The 19,272-nt window shown below is 42.7% G+C and overlaps 1 protein-coding gene across 1 annotated transcript; it reads right to left on the reverse strand.

Moving 5' to 3' along the window:
- Positions 1-36: 36 nt before the first annotated feature.
- On the reverse strand, positions 37-15,935 carry pck2 (phosphoenolpyruvate carboxykinase 2 (mitochondrial)). The gene is made up of 11 exons (XM_071528336.1): positions 15,369-15,935; positions 8,646-8,858; positions 6,794-6,978; positions 6,131-6,201; positions 5,133-5,268; positions 3,798-3,985; positions 3,050-3,212; positions 2,712-2,927; positions 2,007-2,144; positions 1,001-1,096; positions 37-741 (listed from the first exon to the last, which is right to left on the reverse strand). Exons 1-11 carry the CDS (start codon positions 15,398-15,400, stop codon positions 272-274), a joined length of 1,908 nt encoding a protein of 635 aa, XP_071384437.1. The 5' UTR covers positions 15,401-15,935; the 3' UTR covers positions 37-271.
- Between the last annotated feature and the right edge of the window lie 3,337 nt (positions 15,936-19,272).

Genomic DNA, 19,272 nt, shown 5'->3' on the forward strand with positions numbered 1-19,272 from the left:
CCCCCCCCCCCCCCCACTCCTCACATTTATTTCCTTCCTGATTTCTCTCCATAAGAGGAAGACAGAGGCAGGAGTCACTGGTACCTTTACATGCACAGAGTGTCCTGGCTGCTGGCCATAATCCGGTTCAGGTCTTTTTCGGGTTAAACGGTTTACTTCAACCTTTGATATCCTGTGACGGATTATCCCTTTTGTCACAAATGAACACAATTCTCTGTGCATGTAAACGTAGCTCCCACTAACCTCCTCCCCCTTCCCTGACCGTAGCGTTTTAATTCCGCACCCTCTCCTCCAGTGCCTTCAGCTCGGCCTCCACCTGAGGCGGCAGGTCGGCCCCCACCTGCTGGGTGAAGTAGGCTCTCAACTCCTGGGTCTCCTTCTGCCAGAAGGGCTTGGGCAGGTCGAACAGGGCCCCCATATCCACCTTGCTGCCTAGCCCTTTTGTATCGATGGCACCATCTTGTGGCACCCATCCAATAATGCTCTTTCTGGCCGCCTCGTCCTCCCTCTCCCGGCTGCAGCGCTTGAAGATCCACTCCAGCACGCGGGCGTTCTCCCCGAAGCCGGGCCAGAGGAAGGAGCCGGTCGCGGGGTCCTTCCTGAACCAGTTGACGTGGAAGATCTTGGGCAGCTGAGTGGGCGCCTTGCGGTTCTCCATGCTCAGCCAGTGAGCGAGGTAGTCGCCGAAGTTGTAGCCGAAGAACGGCCGCATGGCGAAGGGGTCGTGCATGATCACCTTGCCTGCGGGAAAATATTCATTTCATGTAAACAAACTCCAAGTCAGTGTCCGTATCACTGAGAATGAACGATGCCATAAAACACACATCTAAAAAACTAGCAGTTATTTTAAAATTGATCCTGGTTTTCACATGTGAATCAGTACCAATGCAAATAGGATACCATATGTCATACTCTTAATACCATAGCATATTTTTTGTACACATTTACAATACAAACAGGCATTAGAGCTTATGACAGTCTGAGGTTTGTGAGTCTGTACCTTTATGCTCAGCAGCTGCTGTGGACTCGGACCTCATGGCGGCGCCAACGAACACACCGTGGCGCCAGTTAAACGTCTCATACACCAGAGGGACTCCTGACAAATGCACAGGGTCAAAGGTCAACCACACGATATCAACATTTCATCATGTTTACTTCATGCTCACAGCTGCTCGTAGCACAATTTGATGTGTTGTATTGTGTTGTTGTTGATGTGACATCTTGTTCTAATGACTCTTACATTTAACATGCTGCAAACTAGTTTTCCTGTGATGATAATGAAATCTGTAAATTAGAAGGAAACAAGTATTGTGCAGCCTGAAGCAGGGCATGTATATGTGTATCTGCATGTACATATACTGTATGTTCAACCCTCTGATCAATCTTATGACAAGACAGTGAGGTCTGACCTGTCCTCTATTCATTCATTCGCCACTTCAGTGCTCAACTGAGGCAAGGTCAGCAGTGTGGGAGCGTCATGATCATCATGAGCCACACATGCTAGAATTTATCCATAGCTTTATTTGAACTGCTTGAAAAAGAATTACTTCTCCTACCCTTGTAAATTATATTGACCTTGAAATTACAAGGAGGATATAAAAAAAGTAATGCAACATGTGGCTATTTTTGTTTTTTAACAAGTTGGGGAAACTTTCTAGTTTTCCACTCGTCTCTTCAACATATTTACTAAATTGGCTACTTGCAATCATGGCAATTCTTGAATGTTGATTTATTTACTGTTTTCACTTGAGGAGTTCATTGCCAAAATTCCATAATTTTGTGTTCTCATCATTTTCATGTGATATCAATAAAAAATGCTCCATCTCTCTCATTAGCTCTTATTTTATTGCCAGGATTACAGTGCTGTTTATTTATTTGGTGCTTGTAATATTGGTGATCTAGGAATTTAAGCTCACTCCGGATAGGAGTGTCAGATAAATGCCTAAAATGTAAATGTTCTTTTCAAACAAAACTCTTGATGTGTATCAAGTCGGAGCAGCACTGACCTTCAGGCCTCCTGCCACCAAAGACAATGGCGTCGATGGGAACGCCCTCCTCGCTCTCCCACTGGGGGTCGATGATGGGACACTGAGAGGCTGGGGTGCAGAACCGGGAGTTGGGGTGGGCACACAGAGCAGAACTTCCTGTTGACAGAGAGGGACAAATGGTGTAAAATTAGTGTAAATAAAGTTGGAGCATGTTGTTGAGTATCTGCTGCTATCATTGCTGCTGTTGTGTAAACCTATTTTTGCTGTAATTTTTTTCTACCTTTGTTGTGTTTTACTTTTACTTTAACAAATAGAGTAATTAAGCAAAGAATATCATAACCATCTACATATGAATATTACATGGCCATCCATTCTGTGTATTGGTGTCAGTAAGGTAATTTAAGGAGATTCAGCACAGGTCATAAATAGAATATAAAATGACCTATATAGCAATTTAATATAAAATTGTGTTTCTTTCCACACAAATTAATTCCACAGCCAGTGACTTCAATCATAAAACAAACAGTCATAACTCTCACTGGAGAGCAATGCTGTGCTTTCAGGTCACTCTGATACTAAAAATGTCATCGCTTGGGAGCAGTAAAGTACCACTCCATACCACCAGGTGGCACAGTTGACACTATGGCTCTTGAGTTCACCTCTTTGCATTTCATTGGTCATGATGTCTTTGTAAAACATACACAGTTTTTGGGCTGCAGTTACCTGTCTTCCAGGTTTTGCCGTGCCAGTCTGTGAGTGTGACGCCGGCTGCGGGGGCGTCCAGGCCCTCCCACCACACTCCTCCATCGCTGGTCTCGCCGACGTTGGTGAACACAGTGTTTTTGGCGATGGTGGACATGGCGTGGGGGTTGGTCTTGGCTGAGGTTCCCGGGGCCACGCCAAAGAAACCATTCTCTGGGTTGATGGCCCTCAGTTTACCTGGAGAATAGTGTTGAAAAGTGGTATGGGTGGGGGAAACAGGAAGAGGTACCGCTCTATAAATGTATTAACAGATGTGTGTGTGTCTGTGTGTGTCTGTGTGTGTGTGTGTGTATCCTCACCCTGGCTGTCGAACTTCATCCAAGCGATGTCGTCTCCCACACACTCGACCTTCCAGCCTGGCAGAGCTGGTTTCATCATGGCCAGGTTGGTTTTACCACAGGCACTGGGGAAGGCCGCCGCTACGTAGCGCTTCACTCCCTGAGGGTTGGTGATGCCTAGGATCTGAGGAGGAGAGGAGGGGAGAGGGGAGGAGGGGAGAGGAGAGGAGAGAGAATGAGAGAGAATGAGAGAGGTGAGTAAAGCTATGGAAAGGACAAACACTCCGTAAAAATGCATTTCTGCATGAGAACAGTAGCATCCCAGCAAAATGTGTCTGGCAAACCATCACATTGTATGTCAACACATCAGGAATAATCCTCACTCAAAAGCAAAGTGCAGCTTAGCCAAATTATGTCCAGGCACTTTTGGAGGGACAGAAGCCACTGTTCTTTCTGCAGTAATCTACAAAACATGCAGGGAATCTCCTGCACACTGCCTTGTACTACAACATTTTATTGAAAATACACATTTCCATCCTATGTTCAATGTAGGGTAAAAGCAGAAGAAGATAGGGCTGGACAATTATGGCTAAAATGATAATATTGATTATTTTGAATACTTTCATAATTATTAGTCTTCATGATTTGAAGAACTGATGTTTTTTTACTGCAGTGTTGGATTTTGACTATTTTTCACCTACAGCAGACACTGAATATAATGTAATGTTTCAATATCGCTGTGCATTCTCTTCTTCAAGCCCTTCCTCACCAGCATGTGCTCGGCCAGCCAGCCCTCGTCCTTGGCGATGCGGGAGGCGATGCGGAGGGCAAAGCACTTCTTCCCCAGGAGGGAGTTTCCTCCGTAGCCGCTGCCGAAGGACAGGATCTGCCTGCTGTCTGGCAGGTGAGATATCAGCACCTTTTCTGGGTTACAGGGCCACGAGTTGACCAGGGGGGCTGGAGAGGAGAGAGAGAAGACAGAGATGGGAGAGGGGTGGTGGGGTGAGAGAGGGGGAGATGGATGGATGGAGAGAAGGGAAGGCGGGGTTTAGGGAGCGAGGGAAGGAGGGTTAGGGGTGGAGAAACGGAGATGGGATGACAGACGGGATGATGGAGGAATGGAGAAAGAGCCAGAGGTAAGAGGGAGGAGGGATGAGGGAGGAAGATGGAGGTAGGCAGAGATGGATGGAGGGATGGGGGTTGGGAGGGAAGGAGGATATAGAGGGAGACAGAGAGACCAGAGAGGAGGATGGAAACGGTAGGATGGGCGGTGGGATAAGATGGAGAGGTGGAGGGATGAAGGGAAGGAGAAAGGGAGAGAGACGGAGTGAAGTTTAGGTTGGGGGGTGGGGGGGTGGAGCGACCACAGGGTGATATGCAAGAATGGGACGGGAGAGATGGAGGAAAGAAGGAAGAGAGGAAAGGATGGAGGAGGAAAACAAGGGGAAGGGGGATGGAAGAGAGGAAGGGATGTGAAGAGTGAGAGAGAGGTAGGAAGGGGATAATTGGAGGAAGGGATGGATGGGAGGATGGACAAAGGACAAATATGTGAGGATTGAAGGAGGGAAGGAGGAGGGAAGGGGGAGATAGATAGATGGAGATGTAGTGATGGTTGTAAGGAATAAAATGTGACAATTGGGAGGCGAAATGGGGAAAACAAAGGTGAATCTCATGTTGGGCGATCATGGTGAAAAACTAAACCTGTATGTATGATTCAAGATATGAGCATTATTATGTTATTTATGTACGAATCAAAGAATAGCTTCACACAACACAAGTCCCTCTTTGCAGAACATACAAACCGAAATCTTTCTTATCTTTTAAATCACTTTTTTCACTCATTTGTATAGCCTTGCTTTTATGTAACAATCCTATTGTTTTTGATCTCCATTTTATGTTTTATTTTTATGTTTTTCTTATCTTGCTTTCATTTATTTTGCAAGGTAAGATTCTCTATGCTTTTACTCCTTTGCAAAGATCTTTGTAACTGTGCTTTGAAAAGTTCTATATGAATAATAGACTACTATTATTATAAACCTATCAAACCTTGTAAAATGAGTGCAAAGCACAAAAAGAGCTTGGTTCATCCCCCTGCAACTGGTACCTTTGAGTGGTAAGGGCCGTCCTACAGAGTGTTGGCAGCGGACGAACTCCACCCCTTCGGCCAGTTTGCTCAGGACCGGCGCGCCCATACGGGTCATGATCCCCATGCTGGCCACGACGTACGGCGAGTCCGTCACCTGGAAGGACAAGAAACCGTTATCATACTTCTGTGAGGTCTTATGATGATAAAAAAAATGATTTACAGTGATTTTAGTACAGCTAAGAGGCATTGTACAGCACAACAGAGCGGTTTATTGCTTTAATAAAAAAAATTGTAATACACTATTGCAATTAAAAGGGGACGCAAATGTCCGATAAACCTTATTTTCAAGCAATAATAATTCAATAATAATCACAATTAAATGTTACTCTTCCATCAAGCAATATAGTTCAATATGGTCAGCAGTAGGTAAACAAAGTGGTTGCTAAGCGACATATAAGTATGAGTGGTGAACAGCTTTGACTGTGACTCAGCCAATCAGAGCTAAGAACCGGAACTGTCAAAAGGTTTTATAATTTTATATCTACATACATAAAGTATCCAATTAATATGGAGACTACATGTTGTGCTGTACTACCATGAAAACTCAACTACCTTGCAGTGAGAAATTAGCCTTACGGAGATGAAAAAATTCATGAAAAAGAAGACAATACTGCCTTTCAATCAGTACATTAAGTACAAGCAATACAACACAAGCAAACTGGTGACTGCATCTTGTACATATTTAAAGCAAGAGTACAGTGCAGTAAACTACAGTAAAGCTGTGTTTCTTGAACTATAGGCTGGGACATAAAAATTTAAGGTGAGTCCCCACATTGTACGAGTACCAGGATGTTTTAATGAACATCGGTCCCAAGGTGAAAATTTGGTAAACAAGGTATCACCCTGGAAGAGGCTCATTAAAGCGTATTGTAACTCAAGGCCACAGACAGTTTTGATTCTCAAACCATAGCTTGAGAAACACTAAGGTAAAGTGTGAAGCGCAGCGGAGTCAGTACCTGGACTCCATATTTAGACAGACTGGAGCCTACTGGCCCCATACTGAAGGGGATCACATACATGGTCCGACCTACAGAGAGGGTAAAGGGGAGAAGTTAATACAACACATTAATGAGGTTTATTTTTCTATCATCATAGGCAATACTTAAAACATTTATCACACTGACAAATGTTGGAAAACTTTCATTCAGGGCCCACCTTCCTCAAAGTTTATAAATGAAAAATTTAGTGAATATTAGGTTGAAGATGTCATGGGATTTTCTCATTAATGTATTTCTGTGACATTTGTGGTAATGACACAAACAGTAGTGCCAATGATCTGCATCATGCTTTCGTTTTGGCTAAAAGTCACACATAAATAACATAGCAATAATATGCATTTTTAAGTAAATAAGTGTATTTAACAGGCACTCCACCCACATCTTCCTCAAAAACAACATTGGGCCAATCTCCTTTACAAGAAAAAAAGAAAAAGAAAAGATAAATTTCCTTGTTTATTCCTGTTAATCATTTCGTCTTGTATTCATTTGCCAACGAGTAAAAAATTAACATTCGAACATGTAACACTTTCAAAAGCCATTTGAAAAGGAGGGAAGTTGAAACCCATCTCCTCCATGGCAACAAGGGACAAACATGATGTTTTCTGGTATTGTGTTGTGTACCTGCCATGCAGCCGGGGAAACGCTCCGCTCTGGCCTTCTGCCAGTCCGCCTCGCTCATCCAGCTGCCCAGCTGGCTCTTGGCCCCCCCGCTGGGGATGGGGATGGTGTCCCTCTGCTTCTTGGTCACAATCACAGTCTTGCTCTCCACCCGAGCCACGTCCTTGGGGTCCGTGCGCGCCAGCCAGCTGCCGACAACAACCATCGTGATCTCAGAGCACCGTACAGAAAAATTATGAATTGTGGAGGATGATAATACAAATACTAAGAAGCGAGGCTGGGAGAAAGTGCTAGTATTGCTAGCGATGTAGCTGTAAGCACCCAGATGGTGTGTATCTAAAGTCTACTACAGTCTGAGGAACACTGAACAGGTCACATGACCACAAACTTATCAATATCTGGATGTAGCTGTAAGTAAAAAATGTAACTCAATCGACACGTTAGCAATCTATACTCCTTCCCCATATTTCTCACCAATACAGTCTTTATAACATGCAGCTGAATCAACATCATACACACAATTGTTTACATTTTTTTTATTGTTTTGTTTTTCATTTGTTTTTTACTGTTTTTTTCCTCATTTATATTCTATTATGTGCTATTTGTCTTTTTTCCCTACTGCATCCTCTTACTTTTGCTACTGCAACAATATAATTTCCCCACAGGGAATCACTTAAGTATCATCTTATCTTATATTACATAACCGTCATAAATGGTCCATCTGGTTACTGTAAGTACAAAAGCGTAAAAGCAACAGTGAAGTACTGCTGCAGTATTGTTCTGCTCTACAGGATCTGTCACCTGGATGGCTGAGAGACAAGTTTTGTGTTACAGTTTGGCTATTCAGGTCTGTTTTCTAACATTTGTTTGTATGTCTGTACATCCTTTCACCACATTGACAGTAACATTACTATGTTATTACTATACTGTGATATGCATACACCAAATGACCAAGTGAAAATCCTAGTGCTTTCACTGACTGAGAAAGAAGAGAGTACTACTGCAGCAGAAAGCGTCCATGATGGAGGACAGCTACTGGCTCTCAGCCCACATTCATAGCTTGTCATTTTGGAAACCTGTCTCATGAAGGCAAACAATAAAAGCTGCTGTACTGATAGCTAAGTATAACGAATGACCTCTAATCAGCAGTGATGAAAGTTCATTAATAATACACTTTTAGCTGTCTTATCTAGTTTTATGACGTGAGAGGGCTGGTGTCTGTGTGCCTGGCATCTCATGGTTGGCTTCAGGTCCACAGTGTGAGAAACGTGAGTGAGAGGCAGACTGATCTTTGTGTTGTAGAGAGGAGTTGATCAAATAATGTGATTAGAGATCGGCAAACAGCGGCAGATATAGATACTGAGGAAAGAACAGGACAACCGGTCAGGGTCATGCTACTGCATGATTTGTTCTGGTTCAATATGGAAGCCCTGATCCATTATTGGACTGACTTTAGCTTTTTATGTTAGTGTGGTTTAGTTGTGAAGTTTATTAAGAAGCACTGTCATTTTAGAAGTGCTATATAAAGAAAGGCTATGAGACTATTATAAACCTATGAAACCTCGTAAAATGAGTACAAAGCACAAAAAGGGCTTGGTTGAGCCTCCTGGAACTGTTGACATTGATTATTGTTATCACTATTGTTGTTGTTCAAGACTGTGTGACCCAAATACTACAGCGAATACTAGAGCGAATTAGGACAGCTGACTAATTCTTCCGACAAGCATCCTCCCTGCTGAAGTGTCCTTGAGCAGGGATCAATGAAATATAATGTTAAAACACTGCATCACATCATATTACCCACTGCCTTGTTTCAGCGACAGGGGATGTTTGCAGGGACACGTGAAGTCCTTACCAGTTCTCATATTTGGGAAGCCTCTTGACCATCCCTTCCTTCTCCAGGCCCGCCAGGATGTTGGCCGTTTCCTCCGGCGTCCCCGTCACCACGTGCACGCCGGCAGGCTTGCACTCCTCCACCGCCCCCTTGACAAACTCCGCCACGGCCGGGGGCAGCGAGGGGATGGAGGCCAGGGAGCGAACCCCGACACTTGCCCCAACACCACCCCGCCTGGAAGAGAGGGGAAGGGACAGCCGGGTTAGAGCAGTGTGGCATTAAGTGATCTATCAGTGAGCTAGTTAATTACAGCAGAGATCCAACAGAAACATCTAGTGAAAAGTATTATATCACCATGCAAAGTACTATGATAATAATACTGGTTTGCTTTTTTGGCTTGAGGCTTTTTAGTCTTCTTTAAGCCTTTGGGCAGTGGGGAGTTTTGAGTTTTTGGTCCAAAACAGAGTCCAGGACAGAACGTCTCAGCACCTGGCAAAGTAATGGTTGAGTCATTGGCATTGATCAACAACCCTATCAACCCCTGCAGATAGATTATGGTCCTTTTGTGCTATGGGGCAATAAAAAATCTTACATACTGCCCCTTCAAGTTTTACATTGTCGTTGACACTGAAGAACAATACACACTCCCAAGAAAGTAGGTGGCAGCATTCACCTTTCTCACAGGTTTCTGACCTGCCATTAAACATAGAGATGAGTCCCGGGCAGACTAAAATAGATCCACAAATGGCAGTTCATCTTATTTACACACATTTCATATAAAGGTAAATATTGTGTCATCTACTGAGATAAGATTTGAAAGGTCTCTATATCAACAGACGACCAGCACATCTGGAGATGGAAAAGAGAATAGACCACTGGCCTGAAGAGATGGAGAGGAGAGAAGGACAGAGGAGAGAGGGTTGGAGGAAAGGGAGAGAAGGAAGGGTGTATATCCAAACACGCTGACACTTTGTTTTTATGACCTGGTTATTCTGGGTACTGCATGGACAATAAAGAAAACAGGCTTGAACACTGTTCAAAACAACATGGAGACGGAAGTACCAGAACGATAACATGTATTTGTTTTGGCTGTCGTATATCAAGAGCATGATACCGATATCAGTTTTTTTTTCACAAACAGCAATCTGTCTAAGGATTAATTATTAAAGTCAATACATTGACAGCATATATATTGGATCAATCAGTCACTATTGAGAGACTGAGAGAGAGACAGAGAGAGAGACTGATTTCATTCAGTGGTAGGAGATCAGTAGGACAATTTGCATTTACGATGACCTGTGGTTGAATTGGGCGTAACTCTACACAGTTAGGACAGACTCAACAACCAACACGTCTATAATGCATGATACAAGCCTAATCTACTAATGCAGTGTTCTTTCCACTGTGTTGGGCTCACCCCCGTGTGTTACACCCTGCGAGGATATTTATTCATGCAAAACCTGCAAAGAGAACAGCTCTTCTAAACAGGAACTGATAATTGTTTGGGGAGATATAAAATCTGAAACGTCAGGAAATGGGGGTTTGTGATCTATCACTTAATGCTACAGTGGGCTGGTAATAAACTTAATTGTCCCTTAACAGTTCCTTACTGGCTAGAGCTACATCACTGAATATAGAGGGAATAGAAATTTTTCAATAATTTTCTGGCATGCTCATATTACCGTGGTCTGGTTTAAATGAATGAGGATCAACTGGATGGACCGACTCTGACCAGAGTCCTCACTGACTGAACTGGAGAGACGAGCTCAGTCTCTTACCAGATCTATTTCCCTCTAGACATCCTTATTAAATACTAATCATACTTAAACTCAACTTTGTCAACTTTTAAATCACCTTTTAAAAAGCATTTTACATGCAGGCTCTGATATGCCCCCCCCCCCCCCCAATATTTCTGTAACCCTATTTATAACTGATGTCTGGAATTTATATTGATTGCCTCATTGGTTTTTATTAATTTGTTGTTTAATTGGTTGTAAAGTTCCCCTTTGCAAAAAAAAATCTCATAATACCACAAAGTTCCCGTAGATGCCCATTCATTTTTGACACTGTTTGGTTCTTGTTGGATTTAAAGGCCACTGGGTCACGGAATATTCACAACACATAAAAGGACCACAAACGCTTTCAATACAAGTAAAACTAGAAATAACCGCCTCGCGGTTGAATGCCTCCGCCAATAAACTTTGTTTTATCATTGCAATGACAGTCTTTATTTATTGAACATATATAATTAATGTGATTATTAGGTCAACTTAAAGGATTTTGGTGTCTGCAAAAGTAAGTGACAGCACTTCCACCGTTTTTGTAGAATGACCCAAGATCGTTTTCTCAGCTACAGTGGTAAGCACAACACTTTGATGTCACAGTGAAGTTGACCTTTGAACTTTTGGATATAAAATGTCATCACTACATCATTTTATCCTATTAGACATTTGTGTGAAATTTTGTCATAATTAGCATATGAATTCTTGAGTTATGGCCAAAAACGTCTTTTGTGAGGTCACAGTGACCTTGACCTTTGACCACCAAATTCTAATCAGTTCATCCTTGAGTCCAAGTGGACGTTTGTGCCAAATTTGAAGAAATTCCCTCTAGGCATTCCTGAGATATCGCGTTCACGAGAATGGGATGGAGAGATGGACGGACAACCCAAAAACATAATGCCTCCGGCCACGGTTGTCGCCGGCGCTGAGGCATAAAAATCCGAAAAGTGGAGTTAGATGGTTTCCATGTGACAGCAGTGACACTGAGATGCCTTTGCTGCCCCCCGGGGTAGTTAGTGCAACCTGAGAGCCTGGAAACAGACGCCTCCACATAAAGGGAGAGGCATGTAGGGGGCCGGCCTATTGTTTGTTGGCAGTACGATATTCACAAACACAAGTCACTGAGAGGGCAAGCTGTTAAAATACAGGCCTTGTGTGTGTGTTCCTTTATTTCCCTTTTGTTGAGCAATGGTCGGCTAAACTGGAAAAAGGCAGCGTGTGTGTGTGTGTGTGTGTGTGTGTGTGTGTGTGTGTGTGTGAGTTTTGTGTCCGACTGGTTGACCTGAGATGTCCTCTTCAAAAAAGAAGAGAAAAAAAGAAGATTTTTTAAAAAGATTTTTCATCTTTATTCAGGGGGAGTTTCACTGAGAGCAATGCTCTCTTTTTCAGGAATGCCCTGATCACATTCACACCTGGAAGCTGACCAGTACAACCACAGTCTGATCTGCTGGCCACTGAGCAGCTCCACTGGAGCGGTTGGGGTTAAGGGCCTTGCTCAAGGGCACCTCAGTGGTGGTATTTAGATGCTGCGCTGCTCAAATGAGAAACCCAAAAGGAACTGTAAAGAAATGTTTTACTTGCTATAACAAGTAAAGAGCTGGTTTGCGCTTTAATTTGACTCACATTCCAGCTTGTGTCCAAGGCGGCAGATACTTGGAGAGACTAGAAATACAAATCACACTCCTCTACTTCGGCCGCTGGTTGAAAGAGAGAGACAGGGTTGCCCTGTTAAGCGAAGGCACGCAACTCTCAATTGGCTGCATTGAGTGTGTCATTACATATCATGTGCACACACACTTACACACTCACATACATCTGGTCAGAGCGTACAAAGGGCACATGCAGTATGCAAGCCTTGAAGCACTCACTGAGAAGATAACGTGCAACTTGATGGTGAGCGGGCAGGGAGCCAAGAACAATCTAATGCCAACCTCAGGGTTCAAACTCTCACAGGACATTTATCCTTTAGCAAGCCAGCTGTTTAACCATTGATGTATTGGTAATTAATCATAAACAACCTGCAGTTCATGCTGCCACTGCATGCTTGACATACAGTGAAAAACAAATTTAGATTGTGAATTAAAGTTTGTCTTGTTTTGCTTTTTGCTCATCTACAGAGTAGTATGGATTTTACCTCCAAAGCGGAGTATAAATGTGATGCGTTTGATATGTTCACTACCAGTTTTGGATTGGGGACTTTATTAGAGTAAGGTCAATGTTTATCTCATTGTCTCAACATGTATGCTTCTCAGAATTAAGCTTTGCAGATGTACAGGGTTTGTCCTGCATATTTAACTGTTTAACAGTCAGGCCAATTGTTTTTTCTGACCAACTATATAAAGATTTGACCTCCAAGATGCCATACAAAACACTGATGCAATTTCTCTTGCATTTAGGATTCAGAATTTCAAGCTGCATTGTCTGTGAAGATTGTTGGTTGGTCTTATCAGAAGTCTACATCTCCCACTTATCAGACCCTCTCTACTGGCCAATTTACCACCTACATCCTGTAAAAGCTTTGGAACAATACTGATGTGTAGCAGAAATCAAAGGTTTTTTCAAAGACGTTTAAACACTTTTCGACTAAGGTCTAAACAAGTAAATGAAAGATAAATGTAAGTGGAACAAAAAGGAAGAACAGTGTTATAATTGTACCCATGACTGACCTTTTGCCCTAGACGTATTGGACAAAGGCAAGCCCAAAAAAGCACAAGCATTTTGTCAGTCTTATCTGTGAAATTTGATGAGAATCAATCTACTTCAAGGAGGTCTATAGCCTCTACTTCACATGAACTTATAGTCTTTACCCCCCCAGAAAATCAATTAAACATACACCCAACCAATCCGCTCTGTCATGCCACTGATTACCATAACCATCCGTGTGGCGCTGAGCATTATCTCAAATGTGATTAGGATTAGAAAGGAGATGAGTTGCATTGAATTTGAAATGAACTAATAGAAGCAAAGTATTTGTTAACTGTTAATTTGTTCAAGTGCTAGCTGACTCGAGACTGACTCCCTCTGACTCCCTCTTTACATCAAAATCTTTTAGAAGTCCTCAGCAGCTTCCGATGACCTTTGCCCTCCCAACTGCCCTGCTCATTCATCCCTTCAGGCTTTTTCTCTCCCTTCCCCGATCCCATCCTCCCTTTCCTCTCCCCATCCCCCATACCTGATGAGCCACACTGCAAGTTGAGCATGCTTCCATTTAAGAAAATCGGCATGTAGATTTAACACTGTAAAACACCATAAAACACAGTCTACAGAGGCTTGCAAAACCTTTCTCTGCTCTAGACTGACAAAAAGGTGGAGACTACCTTGCAGCATTTAAAAGTTATAAATGAATTTCCCATGATGACTTCTGCGGGAGGGGGAATTTTGAAACAAGGCAACTTGAGTGAGAGCTTTTGTAAGCAGGGATGTTATCCATGGCAATGGATAATGGAGGCATGGCAAGAACAGATAACGCTGTGAACGCATCAGTTCCCCAATCCCCGTTCCCCCGGTGCCGGCTCTTGGCTCCAGCTGGGCCGAGAAGAGGTTCCTTTTCCCCCAGAACAATGAAACACACCTCCAAAATCAGCAGGCCAATCCTCATGCACCACAAGCAGGCACACCCCCACCCCCACCCCCCAGACTAGTCCTGGTCAATAGTCTCATAGGGCAGAGTCTACCCATGAAGCAGGGACATGCACAAATACTGCATGCATGAGGCTTACACATGCCAAGGTGAGTACAGAGGGGGGTAATATATGAGAAGTCCTTCAGGGTATTCAGGCAGATGGAAAGATAATGGTAGATGCAGACTCCAGCCCCTGGTATCTCTCAACTAGAAACACATACAACACCACAAATGCACAAGAACATGGGCCCTTCTTTAGTTTTGAGCTGTCACTCACATGCCCTCGCCACACAGCCAGTCAGTCACTCACATGCGTCCCCCCCAATGGGAAACAAAAGCACACACACACAATGCCACGGAGCGCTCACATTTACTCCCCGAGTCCCTGTGTGACACAGTATCATCACAAACCCTGGAGGAAAGAGTGGTGAAGAGAGAAAATGTGAAAAGTGGCTTTTTTTTTTTTTTTTAAACCACACACACCTGTGAAACCTTGTCTTATCACAGGCTGTTTCTCTGAAATCAAGTCTGTCAGGTTTTGGAAGCAGGCTGACAGTCAATACCAAAACAGATTTCTCAACCAGGTTAGACTTTGTGGCGTGGTTTAATGGCAAATAAGGACATTTGTGGTCCATTTTACTTAAATGTCACCCTTTTTGGAAATGAAGGCTACTCTAGAAGTTGAGGGATGTGTGATTCCTGTGCAGTAAAAGCATATAGGATGAATGTTTATCTAGGAATAGTGCCAAAGACCATATCTCAGATTGGTTTACAGCGACTGGTTTCAAGAATGTTTATCTATATATCCAATATGTTGTTAAAACCTCTAAGACAATAGTCAGAGAGGCTAAAAATCTGTCTTACTGGCCCAAATTACACTGTGAAGATGTTGCCTACTCAGAGAAAGTGGTAAACAATTATCAGACTGAAACTTTGCAACAAAGTCCAGATCAAACAGGCAGAATACACTTTACATAATATGTTTCAACAACATACGTTTCGAAATATACCAAATTGGCCAAAAATGTATTAGATGACATTCATTCAAAATACGTTTGTTTTGGATATCCATGCAAATATACAGTATATTGGCAACAACACATACGAAGAAAAGAAGAAACAAGGAATGACACCTACATGTACAAATACATTTTGGCATTTTTTGTTTATTTGGAACATTAAGTTGTAGCTAAACATGTTCTTACATGTTCTTAAGTACACTGAAATGGGTTTTACTGTGGGCCCGTGTACTGTTAATGAAAGGTACACACTGTGCCCATTACATGTGCAGACGGAACAAGATAATAATGATATAAAGACACAGAAAGTCATGAGACTCACCTTCGTATAACTCCGAGCAAAAGGCACGACATCTCCGGGGAAATAAAACTAGCTTATCAAATATAAAACTCTAAAAAAAAACGAAAAAACACATACAGCTGAAGAGGTAAAGTGCAGAGCTGTGGCTAGAGCTGCTCACAACTCATATCTGACTGGTGTGCAGTGAGAGGACCGAGGACCTTGCACTTTGCAACACGTGTACATTCACAAAGATACACCTTGATGAGCCGGTAAACAGGACGTCGTCCAACTAATCTCCAGCTAGGAGACTCTATATTAGTATTAATCCACACTTTAACGATAGCTTCCCTAAGCGACGATACGGTCAGTACCGGCTGTACAAATCTTTAGCTTATTCTAACTACTTCTGCAGCTTTTTCAAGTAAAGTCCAGCATCAAGACCACCGTTCAAGACAGCGCGGAGGCGTTTCTCGTCGCTAAATAAAAGTGCACTAAGTCTCACATGAAAACAGCATTTAAATGACTGTCCATAAACTATGATATTCTGTATCCTACTTCGCTTCGGCTCACATCGCAGGTTGCGCTCATACTGTTGTGTTTTTTGCTAAAAACACGAACTGACCGCCCCTGCTGGCTGATGCAAGTTCCCCAACTAGTTCCTCCTCGGCGAACAGACCCGCGGAGCGAAACTGTGGAGTTTCAACCCGGAAGTACGGAGGCCGGGGTACGGAAATGGATCCTTACTGTTGACAGTAATGTAAAGAAGCCCGCTTTCCCTCACTTTAGACTTAGACTGCCAGCAGTTAGTTTGAGTTTCAGTGGAACCTATGACATGATACACGCGTTGCTATTGACATACTTTTCTGTCCGACAACTGCTCGACCAACAATGGGCTTAATTTAGGGTCACAAAATGCTAAGGTGACACTATATTTGGTTGGAATGAACTAGTAATGTTTGGCTGACAACCTGCGTCCAGTCTTAGGTCATGATGGTACAACTGAACACCACTGCACTAGAGGATTATCGGTCTGATTTACAGCAGATTTGCCCATCCTGACCCTCATGTCAGTTGAAACAGTGGTTAAGTTTGCATGTCCACATAAGATGCTTCGTTTCAGCTTTCTCAAAAAGAACTAAAGTGGCCGGGTCCTGGTTCTTTAGAGTTCCAAAAAGGGCAAAAATGACCATAAAATAACTCCAAACAGCCAACATTTACGGTTACTAATACATATTTGTTCTCACTACTGCAGGAATTTACTCTTTCCCAACTTTCTGCACTGCAAATACACTACCTTTGCACTACTTTTCTTTTACAACTGCGTGAGAAAAATGGGGCTTGAGACAGTGACAGTGCATGGCTGACATCAGCTGACTGCATATCAACCTATCTGAAAAAACAAATCTATCTTATCAGACCATTCACTTTTACTTGTACCATTACTAAAGGGAGCATATGCAAAACCTGCTCTTACACAACAGTGAGCATGTGTTCAGTTGGCTGAACTTTTTTCACAGCTTCTACCCCCACCAGCCACAAAGAAGAAATTTGGATCTGAGTTTACTGTCGTCACGTTACATGATTTCTGGGTAGTGAAGTCCTCCAAATTCAAACAGTTCCCTCTTGCTACCATCGGAGGCTGCAAAGGAGCAAAGTTGCCTACTGCAGCTTTAAGTAATGATTAATGAATCTTATGGGAGAATATTGCTGTAACTAACTATTCATCTCAACACACTCATATGTCAGTTGAATGAGTGTCACTGATTTTGACTGTGAAACATGGGCCAGCCCTCCTTCCTCAAGAGGTTTGTGCCTCATTCTGAATGTACAATCTAGTGTGTCCCAGTCTGGTTTGTAAATTGTGAATTTCCTGTTAATGTTTCTACACTGGGAACTGGGGGAGGGGTCACACACACACACGCACGCACACACAAATGAGCTGTGAAAGAGGGGAAGTAAAGGGGTGGGGGTTGTACAGTAGGACACAGATATGAGAGAGAGAGAGACAGAGAGAGATAATACAGTCCGACATGTCTGGTAAAACTTCAGCCCTCATGCCTCATGTTCTGATATGGCCTGCAGAGTCAGCAGCCAGCCATAGAGGCTCCTCATGCACATGGGTACACACACACACATACGTTATGAATTAATGCATACATTCTTCCTGCCCAAAAATGCAGGCCATGGTTATGAAAGGGAACATTCAGAAATGCTGCAAAAAATAAAAACAGTGAGAAGTCATGACATCTATAATCATTTAACTGTGTGACTTGAAGGAGTGCGCTAAGTTGCAGTCACATTTGACATGTAGTGTACCTGGGTGTGACTGCCTTACTGAACTGTATTTGTCTGTTAAAGGTCACAAAGGCTGATAGTCCATCTGCAACTATTTGAAGTAAAGTCTTGTCCTGTGACAATATCTCACCCTGCTTTTTAAAGGCCAGCTTCAAACACACAGCATCACCAGCACACAGTATGTGGCTGAACCCACTGAGCCAGCAGCACACACACTCTCTCCTCCCAAACCTTAACCAGGAGGTGCAACTGAACCCTAGAGCCTTCAGATCCGGTTCACAACATGCATATGCATAGTCATTTTAAAAGAGAGAAAAGCTGGTCTCAGATCAGCTCGTCAAGACATGTGATGCTCGTGGTCCGCGGCCTGCAGCGGCATGAGAAGGTCTTCTTGTTCGTTTTGACTGCCTGCACTTGAAGATCATTTGGAGAAAAGAAAAAAAAAATGACACAGTAACATCTAAAAAAAGAGGAAGGAGACTGAATTCAGAATCTGTATTTTCTTGTCTGTGTTGTATTGATTAATCAAGTAATTGAATTGTAACACGCTAGTTATTGACTGTTTCTTGCAAATAAATAGTAATAAGAAGAAGGTTTATGGTACATGCTTGTGTTTTCATCAACATGTGATGATTCTGCAGAGGGGGAAATCATCAACATTTGACAGCCAAGACCTGAGGTTAGGCTATTTAAGTATGATAGAATAGAAGGGCAGGTCTGAAGCTAGTTTGTTGTATTGAAGGATTACCTTCACCAGACACTTGTCACATTATGGCAAAACGTTTGAACATTTTGTCCTTCAGCTATTTTAAAAATGGTTTGTTAGCTTTATTAGCAGTTCTCAGTCAGACCAAGCTGCAGATTACTAACAAACTAGCTTGGGGCTAGCTGTAGCCATTAGTCTGTATGTGGAATGCCAATGATGCTACCTTGCTGTAGGGCTGTTTGGTGAAATTAAACGGCAACACGGAAACTTTTCTCCTACATTGTGATGATACATAACAAAGCAACAAAGGTATTTCTATAAGTCACATGTAAAGTTGAAATAGTCTTGTTAGTGATGCCAGCCGTACTCCTTTTCCTAGACACTCCAAGAATGTGTGCCCAGTACTGCAATAATCAGAATCAAAATGACTATATTTCGTAAGTAAAACTAATGTACAGGAACTACAGGACCTCAAATCCAGTGCGAGGGAACAGTGAAATATATAATAGACAGTAGACTATACATAGATGCATTCAACATTCTGTCACTAGGCATTAATATGGCCTCACAGTATGACTGTAGCTGTGGAGGTGTACAGTGAGATAATTTGACTGGGGTGAGAAGCACTAAATACGTTCTATGTATTATCCCATACTCCTTCCCTCCCTCCATCTGTCTCACCCCCAGCTCTCAAATTCAAATTTGCTTTATTGGCATGAATGTCACAACAACAATATTGCCAAAGCAATCAAGAATCAATGAAACAAAATAATATTAACACAACATTAAGATTGATACATATTAATTATATATATATAGTATACATCTCTCTCTCTCTCTCTCTCTCTCTCTCTCTCTCTCTCTCTGTTCTGTTCAGAGGTATGACCTTTGTCCAGAATATTTCTCAACAGCCACCCTGAAACAAATAGCACTCTCCTGAGT

This window comes from Centroberyx affinis, unplaced genomic scaffold (assembly GCF_046629955.1).
Source record: "Centroberyx affinis isolate AG114_WGS23_722 - 3 ecotype Tasmania unplaced genomic scaffold, CSIRO-AGI_Caff_v1 ptg001667l_1, whole genome shotgun sequence".
NCBI classification, from domain to species: Eukaryota; Metazoa; Chordata; class Actinopteri; order Beryciformes; family Berycidae; genus Centroberyx; species Centroberyx affinis.

Coding starts and splice junctions, on each gene's coding strand:
- pck2 (XM_071528336.1), bottom strand. CDS start 15,400: ATGTCGTGCCTTTTGCTCGGAGTTATACGAAG. Junction 3,986..5,132: donor ACGGCCCTTACCACTCAAAG/GTACCAGTTGCA, acceptor TCTCCTCTCCAG/CCCCCCTGGTCAACTCGTGG. Junction 1,097..2,006: donor TGGTGGCAGGAGGCCTGAAG/GTCAGTGCTGCT, acceptor TGCATTTGTCAG/GAGTCCCTCTGGTGTATGAG.